This window comes from Protobothrops mucrosquamatus, unplaced genomic scaffold, assembly GCF_001527695.2.
Source record: "Protobothrops mucrosquamatus isolate PMUCROS unplaced genomic scaffold, P.Mucros_1.0 scaffold201, whole genome shotgun sequence".
In the NCBI taxonomy this organism is placed as follows: Eukaryota; Metazoa; Chordata; class Lepidosauria; order Squamata; family Viperidae; genus Protobothrops; species Protobothrops mucrosquamatus.
Window position 1 is genome coordinate 140,204 of NW_015386556.1, and position 17,969 is coordinate 158,172.

General features: G+C 57.9%; 2 protein-coding genes across 2 annotated transcripts; one reads left to right on the forward strand and one right to left on the reverse strand.

Moving 5' to 3' along the window:
* Positions 1–22: 22 nt before the first annotated feature.
* Positions 23–9,614, reverse strand: ITPKC (inositol-trisphosphate 3-kinase C). The gene is made up of 7 exons (XM_015813861.1): positions 9,549–9,614; positions 3,256–3,355; positions 2,939–3,152; positions 2,584–2,788; positions 2,022–2,123; positions 1,593–1,664; positions 23–1,312 (listed from the first exon to the last, which is right to left on the reverse strand). Exons 1-7 carry the CDS (start codon positions 9,612–9,614, stop codon positions 1,079–1,081), a joined length of 993 nt encoding a protein of 330 aa, XP_015669347.1. The 3' UTR covers positions 23–1,078.
* A 3,018-nt stretch (positions 9,615–12,632) lies between these two features.
* COQ8B (coenzyme Q8B) lies at positions 12,633–16,223 on the forward strand. The gene is made up of 11 exons (XM_015813897.1): positions 12,633–12,679; positions 12,925–13,023; positions 13,322–13,407; positions 13,646–13,786; positions 13,898–13,979; positions 14,180–14,273; positions 14,461–14,602; positions 14,719–14,826; positions 14,928–14,993; positions 15,278–15,364; positions 15,590–16,223. The coding sequence occupies exons 2-11, from the start codon at positions 12,957–12,959 to the stop codon at positions 15,905–15,907; spliced, it is 1,191 nt and encodes a 396-aa protein (XP_015669383.1). The 5' UTR covers positions 12,633–12,679; positions 12,925–12,956; the 3' UTR covers positions 15,908–16,223.
* Positions 16,224–17,969: the final 1,746 nt, after the last annotated feature.

Sequence of the window (17,969 nt, forward strand, 5' to 3'; positions counted from 1 at the left end):
TGTGTGATGTTTGGGGCCTTGTTGTTTGCTTCTCCCTTTTAGCTGTTGTAGCTCCTTTACGCTTTACTGCCACTATTGTTCTGGCCCACAGACTTTCCCTTATGCCTGGTTTTTTAAATAGCCTCTCCTTCCTCATTCTGTGCCAAGCGACTACAAGAAATGACTGTTGATTTGGACGCTTTGAAGTTCCCCCCTCCCAGGAGCCAGCAACTCAAAGCCATTTTGAATTTGAGATGGTCTCTCCAGATTTTTCTTGGATTACTTCCCTAGACTCACCTAAGCTGCTGGTTCACCTAGAGCACCAACCATAGATCACTTGAATGTATTCATTTATTTAATCAAACATACAGGCCACCCCAATCAGGCTTGCCATTCTAGGTGTCCTTTAGATTGCTTAATAAAGGGGAACCAATAAAGAAGTGCCTTCCTAGCAATCCTCCTTTGTAGTCCAAGTCACTAGTGCAGAGACGGAACCTGTCTTAGGGCGGCTCAGCATTCAGGTTGGAAGGAAGGTTAAAAGGAACCTTTTCCATCATGTTTCTATACACACTTACATTCAGCACTTGACCTGGAAGTTCTTCAGCCGAGCTCCTTTTTCAAGCATGGGAGGATGACCAGGAGGGCTCTGCACCATAAAACTCGATGCCTGAGCCACACAAAGATGTTTTGCAGAGACTTCTGGGTGCTGCTCACATGGAGAACAGCGGCTCCGCCTGGGGTCCTTACATCTAGCTGATTTGATTGATGGGTGCTTGAGAAGCACCCCCTCTTCTCTCAAGAAGAAATTTTGCCATTGGTACTCTTAAGTCTGCCCCTTCTGCTTGTTCAAAAACTAGCTTTGCTCCCTACAGGGCACTCTGTACATAGGATTGCAGCTTCTAAGGAACACCTCAGGACTCCAGCTCTGTCCTGGGGACCTCTGGCCTTCCGCACACCTATAAAGATTGACTGCTGGGCATTTGGAATGCTGCTGCCAGGTTCGCTGGGGAGCTGCTGTCCAGCCCTAGACATTCCTGGGGTTTCTTAGCATCTCTGGCTGAGACTGCTGGGACTAAGCTGCAGCACGTTGCTCCTCTGGTTATGTTGGGCTTGTGTCCAGGGCGCTGTCTGGCTTCTCCAGCATGCTCTGCATGATTGCCATGAGGTTTTCCAAGCCCCACAAGTATCCATCCTCACGGTTGCCTTCCACCCAGGGCAGCCGGTGGGTCAGGGTCTGTTTTTCGGGCAGCGGCACCGTCTTGCCAAAGTCAATCATCCAGACTCGGGCAAGCCCTGTTTTGTCATGCACGAAAAGGAGGGAACTGCCCACAACCTGGAAGCAGAGAAAGAAGACTCAGCAAGGGCCATGAAGGTGCCAGGCAGATGCCCGTCTGGTTGGCAGGAAAATGCCAGGAAGTGTATCTCGCTTAGCCAAGTTGGCCCAAGGGGCATCTAAACAGGCTTTACTGAACCAGTCAACAGTATCAAGCTAGAAGGGTGCCACCACTTGTCAATGCTAATATATTGTGCCAACCTAACCAGAAAAGGCATCCAGATAATAGGGCAAGGTTACCCTTCTGGGAGGTTCTCCCCAAACAAAGGTAAAAACGCGCCTCATGTGCCTTGAAGAACTCCGACTGATCCAGCGCTGCTCTCACCTCCCGCAGCTGGTCCAGGTAGCTGTTCTGTGGAGAAAGGAATGATCCTCGGGAGTGAAGCAGCCACAAGCTGGGCTAGGGATCCTTCCCGCTGACCCTCTGTACAGTGAAGAGGCTTGGAGTATTGACGGAGGCCCCTGGTTCAGCTGGGAGCTCCATATATCAGAGCAACAAAGCTGCTGCATCAAATTCAACTCCAGTGAGAGGCTCCGTTGCTGGGGCTGCTGGGCCATCAAAGCCACCACCAGAGCAATGACAGAGGAATCCTGCAGCAGATCCCCAGAGCTGAAGGGCTGAGAAAACGGCAGGGGCCTCCTGCTGGGGCTGTTGGTGATGGGAGTACCCCAAGCCCCATCGCCCACTGGGCAGAAGCTGGATCCTTACCAGAAGGTGTTTGTCCCTGTCCAGGAAATCCCAGAAGGCTTCCGCGACCTGCTTAGGTTGCCGGGTCTTCTTAAAGCTGGTGCTGCAGGTGCCACTGGCCCTCTGGGGGTGGGGGGGAGGAAGAGGAAGAGCCTGGTCAGTCTACCTCAATTGGAGAACAGGCTCCGCAAGAAGAGCAGGGAGGAAGCTCCGTGGAGACGGCTCTAGGAGCAGAATCTTGCTGGTCTGCTTGGAGGTTACCTCCCTCCTGTTTATGCCCCGGGGGAGCCACCCTGAGCCTCTTCTGAACACCTTTCCCAGGGCACAAGGCTTGGTTCTGGGATGGCTTCCCCCGAGTCTCTCCCCGAACAGAGCATTGGATGGCAGGGGACCGGGCAAGAGAGACGCCCGGCTGTAATGGGCAAAAGGCAGCTAAGCTTGGGCAGGAGGAAAGCCCCCTCCCCAGCCCACACTGGGCTTCTCTCGCAGCAACGCAGAGAGCCAGCCAGGTGATGGAGCACTTTGCCTGCAGCTGGAGGCTGGTTGCCTTCCTAATGAGAAGGCCTCCCTCTGCCCTCCTCACCTTGATGCCCTCAATGCGGAACCCAAGTGTGCTGGTCGAGCTGAGCGACTCCCGCCATTGCATGTAGCGGGGCTTCAGCACGCCACGCTGGGCGTGTTCCTCTGGCGTGGGGGCGGAAGGGTCCAGCGCCATCATCTTGTCATACATGTCGTGGCGCAGACAGGGCTGCTGCCTGGCCTTCTCCAGCTCCTCCTCCAGGTATGTCCTGCGCAGGGCAGGGAGAAGGAAGCGCCCTTGGAGGCATTTGTGGGGCAAACCTCTCTGCAAGGAGGCTGCCCACCCCCCCGTCCCCACCCCCCTGCCAAGGGTATTTGGCCAAGCCGAGTCCCCCAGTAGGGAGCAAAAGAAGTCTCACCGGGTGCCCATTTTGCAGTCCATGATGGAAGGGTTCTCGAAGCCGGACAGCAGGTCTTCCATCTGGATGTAGGGCTCCCCATCGTGCTCCACCATCCCATAATATGCTGGGACATAGGGCTGCAACGCATCGCCTCCCAGGCACTCCAGGCACTGCTGCTCGTTGGAGCAGTGTCTCTTCAAGACGTGGCCCAAATCCCCAGCCTTGAAGTTGCCTGAAGTGGAGGAGGATGGAGAGGTTGCTGGAGGAAGGGCTCGGCAGGCCCCCCACGGAGGATGCCAGCCCAGCCTCCTCCCGGTGCGAGAGTCGCTCTTTACCTGCGTGGCCGGCCAGCTGAACCCAGGAGTAGCGCTTCCGGAAGGAGACCACGCAAGGCGACCACTGCACCACGCTCTTCAGCTTCTTCCAGGGCCAGTTCTGTGGAGTATGGGGGGGGAGGATGAGGGGGGGGGAAGTCTGCACAGATTCAGAGAAATCTGGGCCAGGACAATGTTGATCCGAGGAGCGGAACTTTTTAAGAGCGAGAGGGAGAGAGACAGAGAGGAAGCACCTCGCTCACATGTTAGAGCTGGATGGGGATAGGCTGGCCCAGCAAAGGTGAGGCGGCTCCTTGCAAGCACGAGAACAGCCGGTCTGACCCAGAACAGTCACGCTGGAGAGGAGCACCTGCTGTCGCCCCCGAGTGGGTCTCCCAAAGAAAATGGCACAAAGTGTCAGGAGAGGCCAAGGCTGACTGGAACCGGAAGGGAAAATGGGCTGGAAGGGCTTGGAGCTCATTGGCTGATGAGCCCACCTCACAGGGTTGTCATGGGACAAAACAGAATGGGAGGGAAAACCGCCATATTTGCTTCCTAAGATTCTTGAAGCAAAAGCAGCATGTAAGGGGGGGAGGGTAAATAACCACAGCCCCTCTATTATTTTCTCCGCAGCAATGAGTTCCAATGTCCATAATACACGATTGTTACTGTCTTGAATTGTCTCCCTCTAGTTTCTCTTGAGATAATTTCAGAAACTTAGAATCAACAGCCAAACACTGAAGGCCCAGGAGCAGCCCCTCTCATAACCTGCAGGAACTGGAGCCACCCAAAGCACCCCCATTCCAGTCCTTCCCCCCCCCCTTCTAGATCCTCAGAGCAGCCCCCAAGTAAAACTAGGCCCAGCCGTGGGGAAGATCCTGCTCGGAAGATCTTGGAGAAGATGGAGAATCGGCCAGATTTGAACAGAGGCCTCTGGATGCCAGAGCAGCAGGAATTGGGGTGATGATGTCTTTTTCAAAATAAACCACAAAATATGTTGCTTCTGTTGTATCACAGGATGCAAATACCCCCCACAGAGGAGGCTTTTTATCCACAATATCAGGACAGGGAGGGGGCCAGGCAGGGTCCGTCTCCTGGCCACGTCCCCAGTTGCACCCAACTGATGAAATCCGTTCCCTCAGCTGAAAGAGCCACCAGCTCCCAAACCATAACGGAGAGCCGAAATCGGCTGGTGCAGCAGCCCCACAGCATCCCATCATGCAGAGCTCCTCGGGGCTTCCGGGCAGGGGCTGGGCGGGAAAAAGGGGGAGGGAGCATCCTGGGAACTGGCTCTGGCAGAAAGCCCAACACCTCCCCAACAGGCTTGGCTGGTTAGCAGAGGACGAGTTGCAGGCAGGGGCAGCCATGGTGGCAGTGGCATCTCTCTCTGAGCTGAGCTGAGCTGAGCAGCTCACCAGCAGCCACACCAGCCCCAGCCCTCAAGAAGCCCAGGCCAGGCTTGTACAGCTGCTCAGGAGCCCCAATTCCCAGAAGGAGAGAGAAGCCCATCAACAGAGAGGGGGACACCTGCTTCCCCTCCCCCCAGGCGAGGGAGTGTCCCTTGTCCCCAGCAGAAGCCTAGAGGACAACTGCCGGAGAGGGTCTGTGCCTGGAAAGAGTGGGGAAGAGACTAGGGGGTCCTTGAGAGGCAGCCCCTTCCTTTCTTCTGCCCAGGACAGAAAGCATTTGCCCACCCCCACCTTCTCCTTGCAGGAGGACCCTCGGAAGGAGGGGGACACTCACCCGAAAGGAGCCTCTGTCCACCTTCCTCATGACTTCCCCCAGGCCAGGAATGCCGGCTCTCCAGCCAGAGGAGGTGGGCACCTACCCAGCCCTGGGGTGCACACAGCCAGGTGTTTATGCACTGCCGTCCTGGCCACGCCCCTTGGCATGATGCTGATGGCACCCGTGGCCCCTCCCTTTTCCTGGAAGTGGGGAAAGGAAGGACAGAGCGAGGAGACAGCAGGTTGCTCAGCAACCTGGGATGTTGCAAGAAATTTTCCATGACAGGCAAAGTGGAGAACAAGAGGACCGTCATTGGTGACCGAGACGTCTCTGCCCTGGAGGCCCCTGACAGCACACAGGGCTCTGCTTAAGTCCAAGGAGAGTTATCTGGCCGGACTCACAGAGAAACATGCCTCAGGTAATTCAGGCACACCTGTTGGCCCACCCGAGGGACCCTATGTTGTCCCTCACGCAGGAGGGCCAGATTGGAACTTGCAAGCTGGAATGAGCGAGAATCACAGCTCCATTTCTGGGTGCATCTGCATGTTTCAGTCTCCAGCAGGGGCAGAAAGACGCAGCCTTGGGAACTCAGCTGAGGGAGATGGTCTCCACCCAACGCATGCTGGACAAGCTTAGCAGGAACGCGTGTGCACACATGCTTCAGAGCCAAGGGGTGGCACTTGAAAGGCATTGCCCTGGAGCCCACTATGCCCCCTCTGCCCTCAGAGGAAAGCACCCACCATCACGCTTGGCCCTTCGACTCCTCCACTGAGCAAGCAACACAACGATCTCCACACAAACCAGCTCGGCCACTTGGCCCCCCAGGACACACCACTCAGCGATTCAGGATGAGAAGTTCCATTCCTCTGGAATGATTCTTTTGTGCAATCAGAGGCCTTTTGCGCTGCTGACCAGGGACCAGGAGGAGGACCCTCAGGAGCATCCCCCCCTTGGTCCTTCTGTAGAGCAAGCACCGTCCCTTCCTTGCCACTCTTGATTTTGATAGACAAAACTCCTCCAGAGACCCTCGGGAATCCAGCCTCATCCAGACGAAGGTGGCGAAAGACACCTGCACACTTTGGACTTGATCCTGACCAGAGAAGTGTGAGGCTTTGCAGACTCTCGTGAACTAACCATTCTGTAGAACAGCAGGCTGAGCTGACAGGTGGGGTTAAACGTGCCACCCGTTTGAAGTCATTGCATTGCCACAAGAGACCCAGGTCCAGCCCCCCATGAATTCTGTTGACCCTTACCTAGTGCCAATTCAGGTTTGATCGTTAGTTGACTAGATTTTTGTATAGAAGTAATAGTAAACTCTTCTGGGTTTTGAACTCAGCAAATGCTCCTGGTTCATTTGCGCCTGACATGTTCTTCTTGAATGACAGCAGCATCCATGTTCCCCTCCCCAGGCTGGGGGGGGGGATGGTGCCAAGGAAGTTTGTTCCCCCTGTGAGTGTTCAGTCGGCATCCAAGTGCTTGCAAAAGAGCCACAGGTGGGGAAATGACGACCATTGAACTACACTACCCTTCAAACAAGTTTGAACTGAAGAAGCTTCTTGGATGGGAAGCGAAACATCTTCAAGCAAAAAAGAAAGTCCAGCCGCCTTTTGAAGAAGCACCTTTGGGACAACCGTGACCCGGAAGACGGAGCGTCTCCCTAGCTGCCTTCAGAGCAGCTTGTCTCACCTCCACTTCTGGGCCTCTGAAATCTCAGGGTCATTCACAGGACGATGCCAACTCTGCACCACTGCTGCAGCCTGTCTGCATCCGAAGATCTTCTGGAGAAGTTCCCCCAAATACTCTTTTGCCCGAGGGTCACTAACACCTGGAGGCCTCCCTCCTCCTGCCAAAACCCCTTTCCTCAAGAGGGTGAGCTGCTGCCAGATCCTGGGAAAGCTTCCCTCGAAGCCAGGCACTTAGACTCTAGAGGAAGTTCCATTTTTACACTTTTGTCATTTTCAGTGTGACTAATTCCATTACATTTTTATTACAGTGAATTTACTTGTGTAAACACATTCATTAGTAGTTCTTTGAACACTGCCCCAACATCTTTCTATGAAGGGAAATGCAGAAATATCTTAAATAAACAGAAATAAGCCCTTTGTTGTTCTCGTGCAGCCTTCGAGCTCTTTCTAAGAGCTTCCATTCAGGAGGCGAAAGGGACCCATTAAGAGTCTGAGCCACACTTTAAAGATCACACAAAGCATTTTAGCCCTTTTTGTATTTCAAATGGGCATAGAAAGGAGCCTCCTGCCATTCTGGGTCTGCCAGGATGCCCCCCCCTTCTGCTTCCCATCCCTTGCAAGAGCCTGGATGGGCACATGCCCAAGAAGGCAGCCGGGACTCTGCGGCCAGTTCATCCCTCCAGCTGGGCATGAGTCAGCCACGCTCAGCTCAGCTCAGCTCTACAGACCGGCCAGAAGCACCTGAATCAGCCCAGGGCAATTCATTCCGCCGGAAATGAAGCCATTGCACCTGCAGCAACTGAAGAGGCCGGACCTGTGCCTCACAGATAGAAAAAAGTGCTCTGTGTGTTTCAGAATATTCCAGAAAACAAATGAAGTCAGAGAGTGGCGACTGGAGTAGTTTTTCTCTGAGTCAAGAGAGTTCCAGCACTCTGTGGGTGTTTACTTGAAACAGAACTTTTACCAGACTTTGTCCCTTCTCACTCTTTATCTTCTCCTCTCAAGATAGACAAAGTGTCCTGGGCCTGCATGCACACCCTTCCCCATGCTTGCCATTCTCTGAGAAAACACCACCACGTGACAGCCCCACACTTGGGACAGGAGAGCCAAAGCCCTGTCCACCTGTCTGGGAATTTTGAAAGTCCCCTTGGAGACGAGGATTGAAGCAGCATCTGATCCGCAAGCATTTGATCCCATCAAGAACGCCCTGGGCCTTTCCTGGGAGGATCGGAGGGGCCAGGAGGAGACAGGACCCCTGTAATCACCCCAAAGAAGAGGCAGGAGGCAAATACATTTCCCTCTCCTGCCGAAACCAACTGGTCGCTCATGGAAACCAGGTTTTAAAAAAGCCAGAAAATGTGGCTGAATTGATGAGAAATCGCAGAAGATACAGGATTCAGAACAAGCAACCATTGTTGATTAAGTTCCTCAGCTCTTGTAAAGCTGGAAATACTTTGCACATCTGGCACTGAGTCAATGGCGCCAGCTGGTGCTCCCTGGGGTAGGAGTATGCGGGGGGGGGGCACAAGAGGGGCTGTGAAAGAAGGGAAAGGCTACCCTTGACTTGTGGCTTGTGACTGGCAGATGTGAGATTTCATTCTTCCTGCCTGTGCAGCACTTGGATCTGGTTCGATCTTTGACCCCTCCAGATGGGAGAGCAGGTCCATCAAGATAGCACCTCCATTGGGGAAATTTCCTTCTCCTGTGTCAGCAGGAAGGACTCTCCGGTTGGTGGCTCCACTTGCTCTGCCTGACCTTGAAAAGGAAGCAGGATCAGACCACCAGGACACCCTCAGGTTGGCGCTGGGCAGGAAGCGTCCCAGGGAGAGCGGAGGCAACTTAGTTCCATGCTGCTGCAGCTACCAAAGAAACTCTGTGCAGAGGCCCAAGGGATCCAGAATCCAGTGAGGCTCTCTCGCTGTAAAACGGAGCCCAACAGGTTGCCCTCACTAGCAGAATCATTGGTGTCTTTGTTGCTGTTTCGGTGGCCACAACATTGGGCACATGTGACACCACCGATCTGCAAGCGGCATTGGCTCGGTCTCTTTTAAAGTCCCTGCGTGGCTTACGGTCAGCCTCTTTACTCCCCAGTAAATGTTTCTCCCATTTGATCCAGCAGGAGAAGCCTGTTGCGGGTACCAGAGTATTGGCCACCAAGATTCCCTTGCCAGCCTCTGAAAGGCCTTGGAGACCCGGTTCTTGCCCAGGCTGGGGCCAAAGTGTGCAAAGAAGCCCAGGCCCTGGCCACCTGGAAGGCCTTTTATGGGTCTTCAGCTGCTGTGGGCTTTTTGCTCTTAAAGGTATTTTAGTAACTATATTTTATTTTAAATTTGTACTGTGCCCAGAGTCATGTATGTGATCTGGGCAACCATATAAGTGGAAGAAATCAATAATAAACCACAAATCACAGCTCGGCTCAATCATTACCCACCACTCAAGACACCCACGGGAGAACGGCTCTCCTCGAGGCAGCCCGGGCTCAACCAGAGGCTTCCGAGGTTGCTTGCGGGGAAAACGGGGCGCCGCCGCTGCCTGCATTCCGTGCAGAGCCGTCCTAAAGCCGACCCAAAGCCGCTGAGCCCTCAATGCCCGGAAGGGGACCCGTCGGCCGGCCCTCCACCCACCGCCTCCCGGGCTCCGGCAAATGGTCGGGCAGCTCGGGCAGGCCGCGCAGAGGTGCTGAGGCGCTCCGGCAGGGAGGGCTGGGGCTGCGGGCGCCACTCCTTCCCGGGAACCTCGCAGGGTCGCCCCCACCGCGCCGCCTTTTTCCCGGGGGGCAGCCCCCCTCCGCTCGCCCCCTCAGCGGTCCCGGCAACGCAAGCGGGCCATGCCGGCCCAAGACCCGCGCCGCAGCGGAGCAGCCCCGGCCCCGCCGCCCCGCTGCCCGCCCGCCCCCCGCCTCACCTGCGCGTCCCCGCGATCGTCCCCGCCGGAGGGCGCTTCTCCCGCGCCGGCGGCCTCCAAACGCATCGCCCTCCCGCTCCGGCTGCCGGCGAGGGGCAGCCGCTGGGGCGCCTGGGCGTCGGCCTGCCGGAGGAGGCGCGTCCGGTGGCCGCGTGGGGAGGGCTGGCCTCCGAGGCGATCCCCGTCCCTCTCCTGGCGGGCGGCGAAGCGGAGCCAGGCGAGGAGAGCGACACTCGGGCAGGGCGGGGCGGGGCGGGGCGGGGCGGAGCTGCGCTTCGGGAAGGGCCGGGAGGGCGGGGAGCCGCCAGATGCCCGGAATCAGCTGCGGAGCCCGTCCAGCCTCCTGCCTTGGCCGGCAGAAGCAGCCTTCCCCGCTCGCCCGGGCCTTGGTCCAGCATGAACCGGCCTGGAAGCCCCAGACACCCGGGACCGCCGGGAGAAAACGTCCATTTCATCCTGTGTGATGGGCTCACGCACTGGACTCCCTGACCCATAAATTGCCAGAGCCTTTGAAAGGGGCCGGGGGGGGGGCTTCAAGAGGCTGGAGCAAATTGCCTTCTGGTGGGTGTGACTTGCACCCCAAAGCTCTGAGTTTGGGCCTGCCCCCGCCATGTGTCACCGAGGCCAGGCGCTCTCTGGACCTTGCCCATCTCTTCTTTGGGAACTTTGGCCGTGCCCCTTCACAGCTGGTGCAGTCATCCAGGGTGACTCACAGCACCTCCTGCCCACGTTATGTCACTCATGCTGCTTGGATGTCTAGTCTGCGGTCAGGGATGTTTTGCCCTACGTCTCCCCCCCCCCAGCCCTACCAGATTTGTCAGCAAATGTTGCATCACCCATCCCCAGCACAGCTCTTCCTCGCATGACTCAGACAAAACACAGATCTGGGAGCGAGTCATGCTGCCCTGACTTGTTCCCTTGCAGGAAACATGCAAGTATTTTCTGAATGACCGGTTTTGTGGCTCCTCCGGAAAGTATGTGATAACATTAGTCAATGATGCTCTGGGACTTGTACCCCTGTCCATGATTCACTAGTCCCAAAGAGCAAACAAAGTCCCAGTTATTTCTTTTATTTGTCAAATTTATTGGCCACCCATCTTACTGCAGGGTAAGTTATGGCACTGGAAGACTGGCACATTCAGGTTGGTGGGCCTGATCCGTTGGCCAAATGTTTCTTAAGGAGAAAGTAAGGGCGAGCCTGTGTTTTTTATTAAATGCACACAAAATACCCCAAGAATTACAGTATAAGAACATTCTAAAAACACATATTAAAAACAATGGACTCTCAAATAACTGCAATAGGCATCCATTGACCTGGCAATTCTTTTTTTAACTTAAGATTTTAACAAATGTTTTAAGAATTTCTGATAGGCCTGAGAAATAAAGGCTATAGTCCCACCAGCACTGAGATGAGGTTAAATGGGTTGGTGTGATTTTGTGTATGTGAGAACCCAGCCAGCCATTATGTCAGCATGCTATGTGAACAGACTTAAAAATTTATTTATGATGTCTAGGCAGGGTTTTTTGGGTCTGTGTGGTTAACTTACAACATATGGGAAATCCAGAGTAATATGCTAAACACCACAACCCATTATCCTGCTTGCACAAAAAAACCTGCCCACCGCCAGCCCTCCAAAGCTAGTGCAACCAAAGTCAGCCGGAGGCTCTGAGGCAGCTGGTGGCCAGGGAAGCGCAGTGCTTCGTTGTGCGGCTCACGTTCCCCTCACCACGCATTTACACGAGGAGAGCTGCGTCGAGGGTGACAGTCAGAGTCTGGGAGCGCTTTCCCAACTGATACTATTTGTGTTCTTGGCTAAGGCTGCCGATGTTAGCCCCCTTTTCCCAAGGGGTCGCTCGCTCTGCCTGCTGCCGGCTCCGAGCGACAGCTGGGCTCGGTCTCAGCGGGCAACGGGATTTCTAGAGCTCGACGCTCAGAGAGGGAAGCATCAGCAGCTCCCCAGCCCGGGTAGCAAAGCCTCCTCTGCGGCTTCCCCAAGTTCAAAAGGGCTTCACAGCTGCCAAATCTCCTCCCTATTCCGTGGAATAAGCGCGAGCCCGCCTCCCCCATTGGCTCGGCCAAGCTGCCTCTGGCCCCGCCGCGCGCCCACCCGAAGAGAACCGCGCGTGGGGGGCTCCGGCACCGACGCACCCATCCTTCCAGGGCTCCAGCCCAGAAGCGGCTCCTGCTCACGCCTGGGCCGCTGCCCACCCGGCTGCCCGACTCAGCGAGCGCGGCTCGACCTTCTCCTGGGCCCGCAGCCGCGATCCGCGCAGCCCCCTCGGTCCCGGCCGGGGCCGCCCACGACTCAGCCAGGGTGGTTGACGGGGAGCGCTAGGACCGCGCGGAGAGCCGAGGGGCGGAGCGCGAGAGCACGCCGGAACCTGCCATTGGGCGCCCGGCGGGAAGGGCGGGTCTGAGGGGAGCCGGCGACTTCCGACCGGAAGCGGGGGCCGGCGGAGATGTGGCGGCGGGCGCGCGCGGCGGGNGAGCCGGTTCCTGACTTGCTTTCTCCGCAGCTGAGCGAGCGGGCCCGGGAGCGGAAGGTGCCGGTCACGCGCGTCGGGCGGCTGGCCGCTTTCGGAGGTGAGCGGGGGGGGGGAAGGGCGGCGGGGGGGGCCGGGCGGGCCTTAGCCGGAGGAAGGAGCCCAGCCGAGCGGCGGAATTCCGCCGGGGCTGCTGCTTCCTCCCCCCGGGGGTGCCGGGACTGCCGTGGGGCCTTCCAGGGTGCGGCGGGCCGCCTGCTCCACCTGGCCTGCCCGAGGAGGTCGACGGCGCCCCTCCCGTCGACCTGCCTCTGGGGGAGGCTTGCGGGGGGAGCCGCTGCTACTGGCGGGGCGGCCCCTGAGGAGGCCCGGAGACCCAGCCGCGGGGGGCGGCTCGAGGGGCCCGGAAAGGGAAGCGGAGCCGAACCTCCCAGCTCCCCTTGTGCTCTGCTTTGGGGCTCCCTCCCTCCACCGTCTGCAGCGAGGCTCCCTGCGGGGCAGTCTCGGCTGGGCTGCTCCCCTGAGAACCTGAGCGCCCTGCCCTGCCCTGCCCGCTCCTTTCCTCCCAGGTCTGGCCGTGGGCTTGGGCTTCGGGGCCTTGGTCGACGCGGTGAGGAACTCCCTCAGTGGGGACCAAAGCGCCACGGGTAAGGGAAGCTCTGGGCCTGGGCCTTGGGGGGGCAGGGGGGGTGAAAGCTGGCGTGCAGTATCCGAAAGCCAAATATGTCGGACCAGGGCCTGGAAAGGGAGGGGAGCAACCAAGTGCCCCTCTCTTCTTCCTTGGACAACCCCCCCCCCCCGCTTCCTGCCCAAGTGTTGCTGTGCAGGCGGGGCAGACGAGCCCGCCCTGGGGAGTTTGGCTCCACATTCCTCGCCCCCAATCTCCCTGCAGGGAGCAGCCTTTCCGAAGCCAATGCACAGCGGATGGTCGACACTCTCTGCAAGATGCGAGGGGCAGCTCTGAAGATCGGGCAGATGTTAAGCATTCAAGGTAGGGATGGAGCTTCTCTGCTTGCTCTGCCAGAAGCTCCCTGGAGCAGCTGCATCTCAGCTGGAACAGCCTCCCGTGCGCAGAAGAGCTGTGCCCAGCTGGCAGTTCCCTGACACATGTCTCTCATATTTGGGGGGGGGGGTGCAGCCTGCTTTCAGTGGCCAAGCACTGAAGGTATGCTTACTGCTTTCCTGCCACTCCATATTTAGCAAACTGTCTCTTGCCGTCCATTGCAAACTTTGTGGCAGGCGGATTTTATTGGGACCAACCCACCAGTAACCCTCCGTTCTCTCCACAGACAGCTACTTGCTCAGCCCCCAGCTGCAGCAGGTCTTCGAGCGTGTCCGCCAGAGTGCAGATTTCATGCCTGTCTCGCAGATGACTGTGTGTTCCTGATGTGGTGTCGGGGGGGGGGGGGAGTTCAGTTTTAAGCCCTTGGAAAGTTCCAATTGGTGGGACAGGATGGAGGACAGCGGCAGCTACAATCTGATGGCCTTGAGACTCTGCAGAGGACAGGTCTTCCTGGGCAACCATCGATGTAGCTGTTTGCTGGCTGGCTGACCTTCAGTGCCCCCAATCACCCCCCCCCCCAAACCTGCTGTGTGGGATTCTCTCCTTCCAGGGGGTGCTATCCGAAGAACTGGGCACTGACTGGCGTGAGCGGATGGCCTCCTTTGACGAAATGCCTTTTGCTGCTGCCTCTGTGGGGCAGGTGCACCTTGGAGTGCTGAGGGATGGGATGGAGGTGGCAATGAAGATCCAGGTAAGGAGAGTGGAAAGAGGCACAGCAGGGGAAGAGGTGGGAACCACCGTGGGATGCCCTGTCCTGCCCCAGCTCTAACATCTGCTCTGCCTCCAACCCTCGTCCTTGCAGTATCCCGGCATTGCCCAGAGCATCCAGAGCGACGTGGACAACCTTCTGTCGGTACTCAGGATGAGCACGATGTTCCCGGCAGGTAAGGGGAAAAGGTGTAGTTTGTGATACATTTCTCGGGCTTCTGGCTGCCATGAGAATTGGGATCTTGGGAGGAGGAAGAGCTCCCAGAAGCTCAGCTGTGGCCCTGTCCCTAAAAAATGAGGCTGAGGAGCCAGGAGGGGTGGGCATTGGGAAGGGCAGAAGGTGGAGCCAGGCAGCCCTCCGCTCTTCCCTTGCCAGGCCTGTTTGCAGACAACACCCTGCAGGTCCTGCAGAAGGAGCTGGAGAGGGAGTGCGACTACGAGCGGGAAGCCAGCAGCACCAAGAGGTTCAGGTAGGCCGTGGCCGGGTGGGAGTCCTTGGGCCACCCAGTTAATGACCAGCTCTTGCATGGGGCTTCCCCCGGATGGTGTCCCTGCTGGCTTCCTGGGCCTGAGTGGCTCTGGGGGGAGCATTGCCCAGGGAGGGGCTCGGGGAGGCTCTTCTCCAGCAGGGGTCCCAATAGGGCTCTCTTTCCCCAGGCAGCTTCTAGAAGCCGACCCTTTCTTTGAGGTGCCGGAAGTGGTCGACGAGCTGTCTACCAAGAGGGTGCTGTCTATGGAGCTGGTGGGGGGCATCCCGCTGGACCAGTGCCAGGAATTGGACCAGGGGACTCGCAACGAGGTGAGGGCTGCTGGGCAGGATTTTTGTCAGAGCAGGATCTGACCGGCAAAGTCTCCCCTTGGGGACCCAGTGCCCTTCCTGCCGTGATCCAGCAGCTGCCTTTCTTCCTCGGCCAGATCTGCTCGCAGGTCCTCCGTCTTTGCCTCCGGGAGCTCTTCGAATTTCGGTTCATGCAGACGGACCCAAACTGGTCTAACTTCTTCTACGACGCTGAGAGACGCAAGGTGTGCCTTCCCTCATTTCAATCTGGGCCATGGGAGGAGGCAGCCCTTCTGTGGGGGGAGGACTGTGATTGCTGTGGCCCTCAGCACTGCCTTCCTTGCAGATCACCCTGCTGGACTTTGGGGCTAGCCGGGATTTTTGCAAGCAGTTCACTGACCACTACATTGAGGCAAGTGCCCTGGCTTGGCAATTGTGGCAGCCTCAGGGATGGAAGCAGGGCAGGCCCCTCCCTGGAGACACCCCCCGGGTTCCCTTCTCCCCCTTCATGGAGCAGGAGGGAAAGGAGCCCCACTGTGGGCCTGCTTGCTCCATTGGCACGTTTGGTTCAGGAACTGGAGGTGGGCAGGGGGGCCCACCTGATTGCGGAAAGGGACGGCCCCCTGGGCCCCCTGCCTGCCAGGTGGGCTCTCAGACAAGGAGAAGGAGGGTCTGAAGGCTGCTCTCTGCGGCCAGGTGGTGAGAGCCGCTGCTGATGGCGACAGAGAGAAAGTGCTTCGGAAATCAAAGGACCTGGGATTCCTGACTGGATTTGAAAGCAAGGCGAGTTCAGCAGCAGAAAGCAGGAAGGAATGGGAGGCCTGGCTTGAAAAGGGCTTTTGGGAGGGGCAGGAAAAGTAGCAGTTGCACCCCCCCTTCCCCCCCCCCTGAGCCCAAGGAGCTCACGCCTGCTCCGGGTGGGCAGGACCCAGGCCTCACCCCACACAGACACTTTGGAAAGGTAGAGAAGCTGTATGGCTGACCGCATCTGGGCTCGCCCTCCTCCAGGTCTTTGAGGAGGCCCACGTGGATGCAGTGATGGTCCTGGGCAAGGTCTTCTCGACCCCGGGGCCCTTTGACTTCAGCTCCCAGGACACGACCCGCTGCGTCCAGGACCTGATCCCCGTGATGCTGAAGCACCGCCTGTGCCCCCCTCCGGAGGAGAGCTACTCCTTGCATCGCAAGATGGCCGGTGCCTTCCTCCTCTGTGCCCGTCTCGCTGCCGCTGTGCCCTGCCAGGAGCTGTTTGAAGAGGCCTACAGCCAGTACACGGGCCGGGAACATGCCGCCCGTGTGGCAAGGGGAGCAGGGGGAGACCCCTTCTAGGCTGCAGTGAGGGTCTCTGCCCGCTTCCACTTGGTCACGAGGCCTGGCTGCCTTGGCGCATAGGTAGCCCACCGTGTCTGCTGGGTCGCCCGAGAGATCAGCTCACCAAAGGGGTCAACAGAAGAGGGTTGGTCTCCCGTCCCTCCCTGGCCAGGAACCGGCCTTCGTCTCCAAGGAAATCCTGCTGCTTTGGGGGCCTAAAGCGAAGCCTGCCTTCCCTCTGCTGGGCCCGCCCTGTTCTCTGTCGCATTTCTGTGGGAAGCGCACCAGCAACATGGGGGGCTGTGTGGGGCTGTGGGTTGCGAGGGAAAGGGAAGAGAAAATGGCCGGGCCTTTTGTGACTCGGGCTGGACTCGGCTGGCAGATGCTTGTCTGGATGTGCATTATGCAGCTTTTGATAAACTGCTGCCCTCGAGATGGGTTGGGATATCACTCCCATCATCCCCAGCCAGCATGGACCACATTCTGGAGAAGCTCTGCAGGAGAACAGAGCAGGGGGTCCAGGCTGTCCTGCCAGAGGGGCTGATGGCTCCCTTGCAGGAGCACCAGGGAGTGGCTGACGCCTGGGAAGGCTCCCCAACTCGCAGTGGGGAGGGAGGGAGGGAGCCACCCTGCCTGCCTTCGACAGCCCTTCCTCTCCCTGTCGGTTTGTCTGAACTTCTGTAGTGGCCTTGCTGCTGGACCTCTGGGTTGTGGAAGGCTGGCCAGGAGCCAGAATAAAGAGAATTGACCATCTCAGTGGCTGTGGGTGGAAGTGGGGCTCCTCCACGGGGCCCCAGCCTTTCTGCGCCTTTCTACGCCTTCAAGGCCTGGTCTGGAGTGTCATGGAGAGCAGTGAGAAGGGGAAGTGATTTCTGGCAACCCCCTTGGAGAGGGCAGCCCTGGGTGGGCTGGGAGGCAGGCCCAGAGCGGCCCAGTTGCTTCTCAGCGGCCCAGTTGCTTCTCAGGGGAACACAGACACACGCAAGGCCCCTCGAGTGCCTGGGAAGGCGGCTGCTCTCTGGGCCTGCAGGGCCTCCGCGGCTTCCTGAGGGCTGAGTGGGGAGGGCCCACGGCTCCTCTTCCCCCCCCCCTCTGAACTTTTGGGGAGAAACTTGCCTGGAGGGAGACCCTCAGCAATTGTTCCCTTCCCTCCAAGTCTTCCCCCACCCAGTCAGCACCAGGCTCCCGGAGGGGAAAGCAGGCCCTCTGGAGCCTTGGTTGGGGGGGGGGGGCTAATGGCAGGTGCCCCGCTCAAAAGGACCTTGAGGGAGAGAGGAGGGGGGATGTTTGGCTCCTCCGGGAGCTCCTGGCAGGTGCTGCTGGGGCTCAGCCCTCTGCAGGTGCTCACTTCAGCTCACGCAGGCAGGGAGCTGCTGGAGGTTGGCACTTGCCCACGTCTAAGAGCCCCTGCGCTGTGCCGCCATGTCCCCCCTCCCCTTGGCGGCTCTGGAGGCTCCTCCTTTCCAGTTTGCTGGAGTGTTAATCCTCTCCATTCCCTGCTAATCCCCTGCTGGGAAAGCCTCACTCCTGACTTTAGGATTTAAGAAACAGGCTGTTCTGTGGGCTGCCAACTCTCTACACTTCTCATCTCGTTATTGTTCCTATTGCCTCATGTCTGCCAGAGGCACGCCACAGAAGTCTTTGCCCAAGGCAGCAACTCGTAAATCTTGTCCAAAAAAGGGCCTACAAGGTTAAATACCTTCTTTCTGCCCAACACATCATGATGCCGAGAGCATATAAATGTAAAACAATATAATACAAATTCAGAATTTTGAACAACAGCACGCAGGTCATTCTTGCAAACCAATCATCCCTGTGAGGGGTCCGTGGCCCTCTTTAGCCCAAGGCCTGGGGGAAGAGCCAGCTTTTCTGGGCCCCTTTGAATAAGGCCAGAGGATGCTTCCAGGTGGCCATTACAGCTTACGGGGCAGTTGTGTGACACAGGCAGGCCTGGGGATGCCAGGCAACAGCGTTGGGCACCAGCCGAAGTGCCCAAGTTGCTTTCAAGTGCAGTCTCCTTGTGCAGAAGACTGTCTAAATGCAAGGTGATCGACATACGAGTGGCTGTCTGAAGGAACAC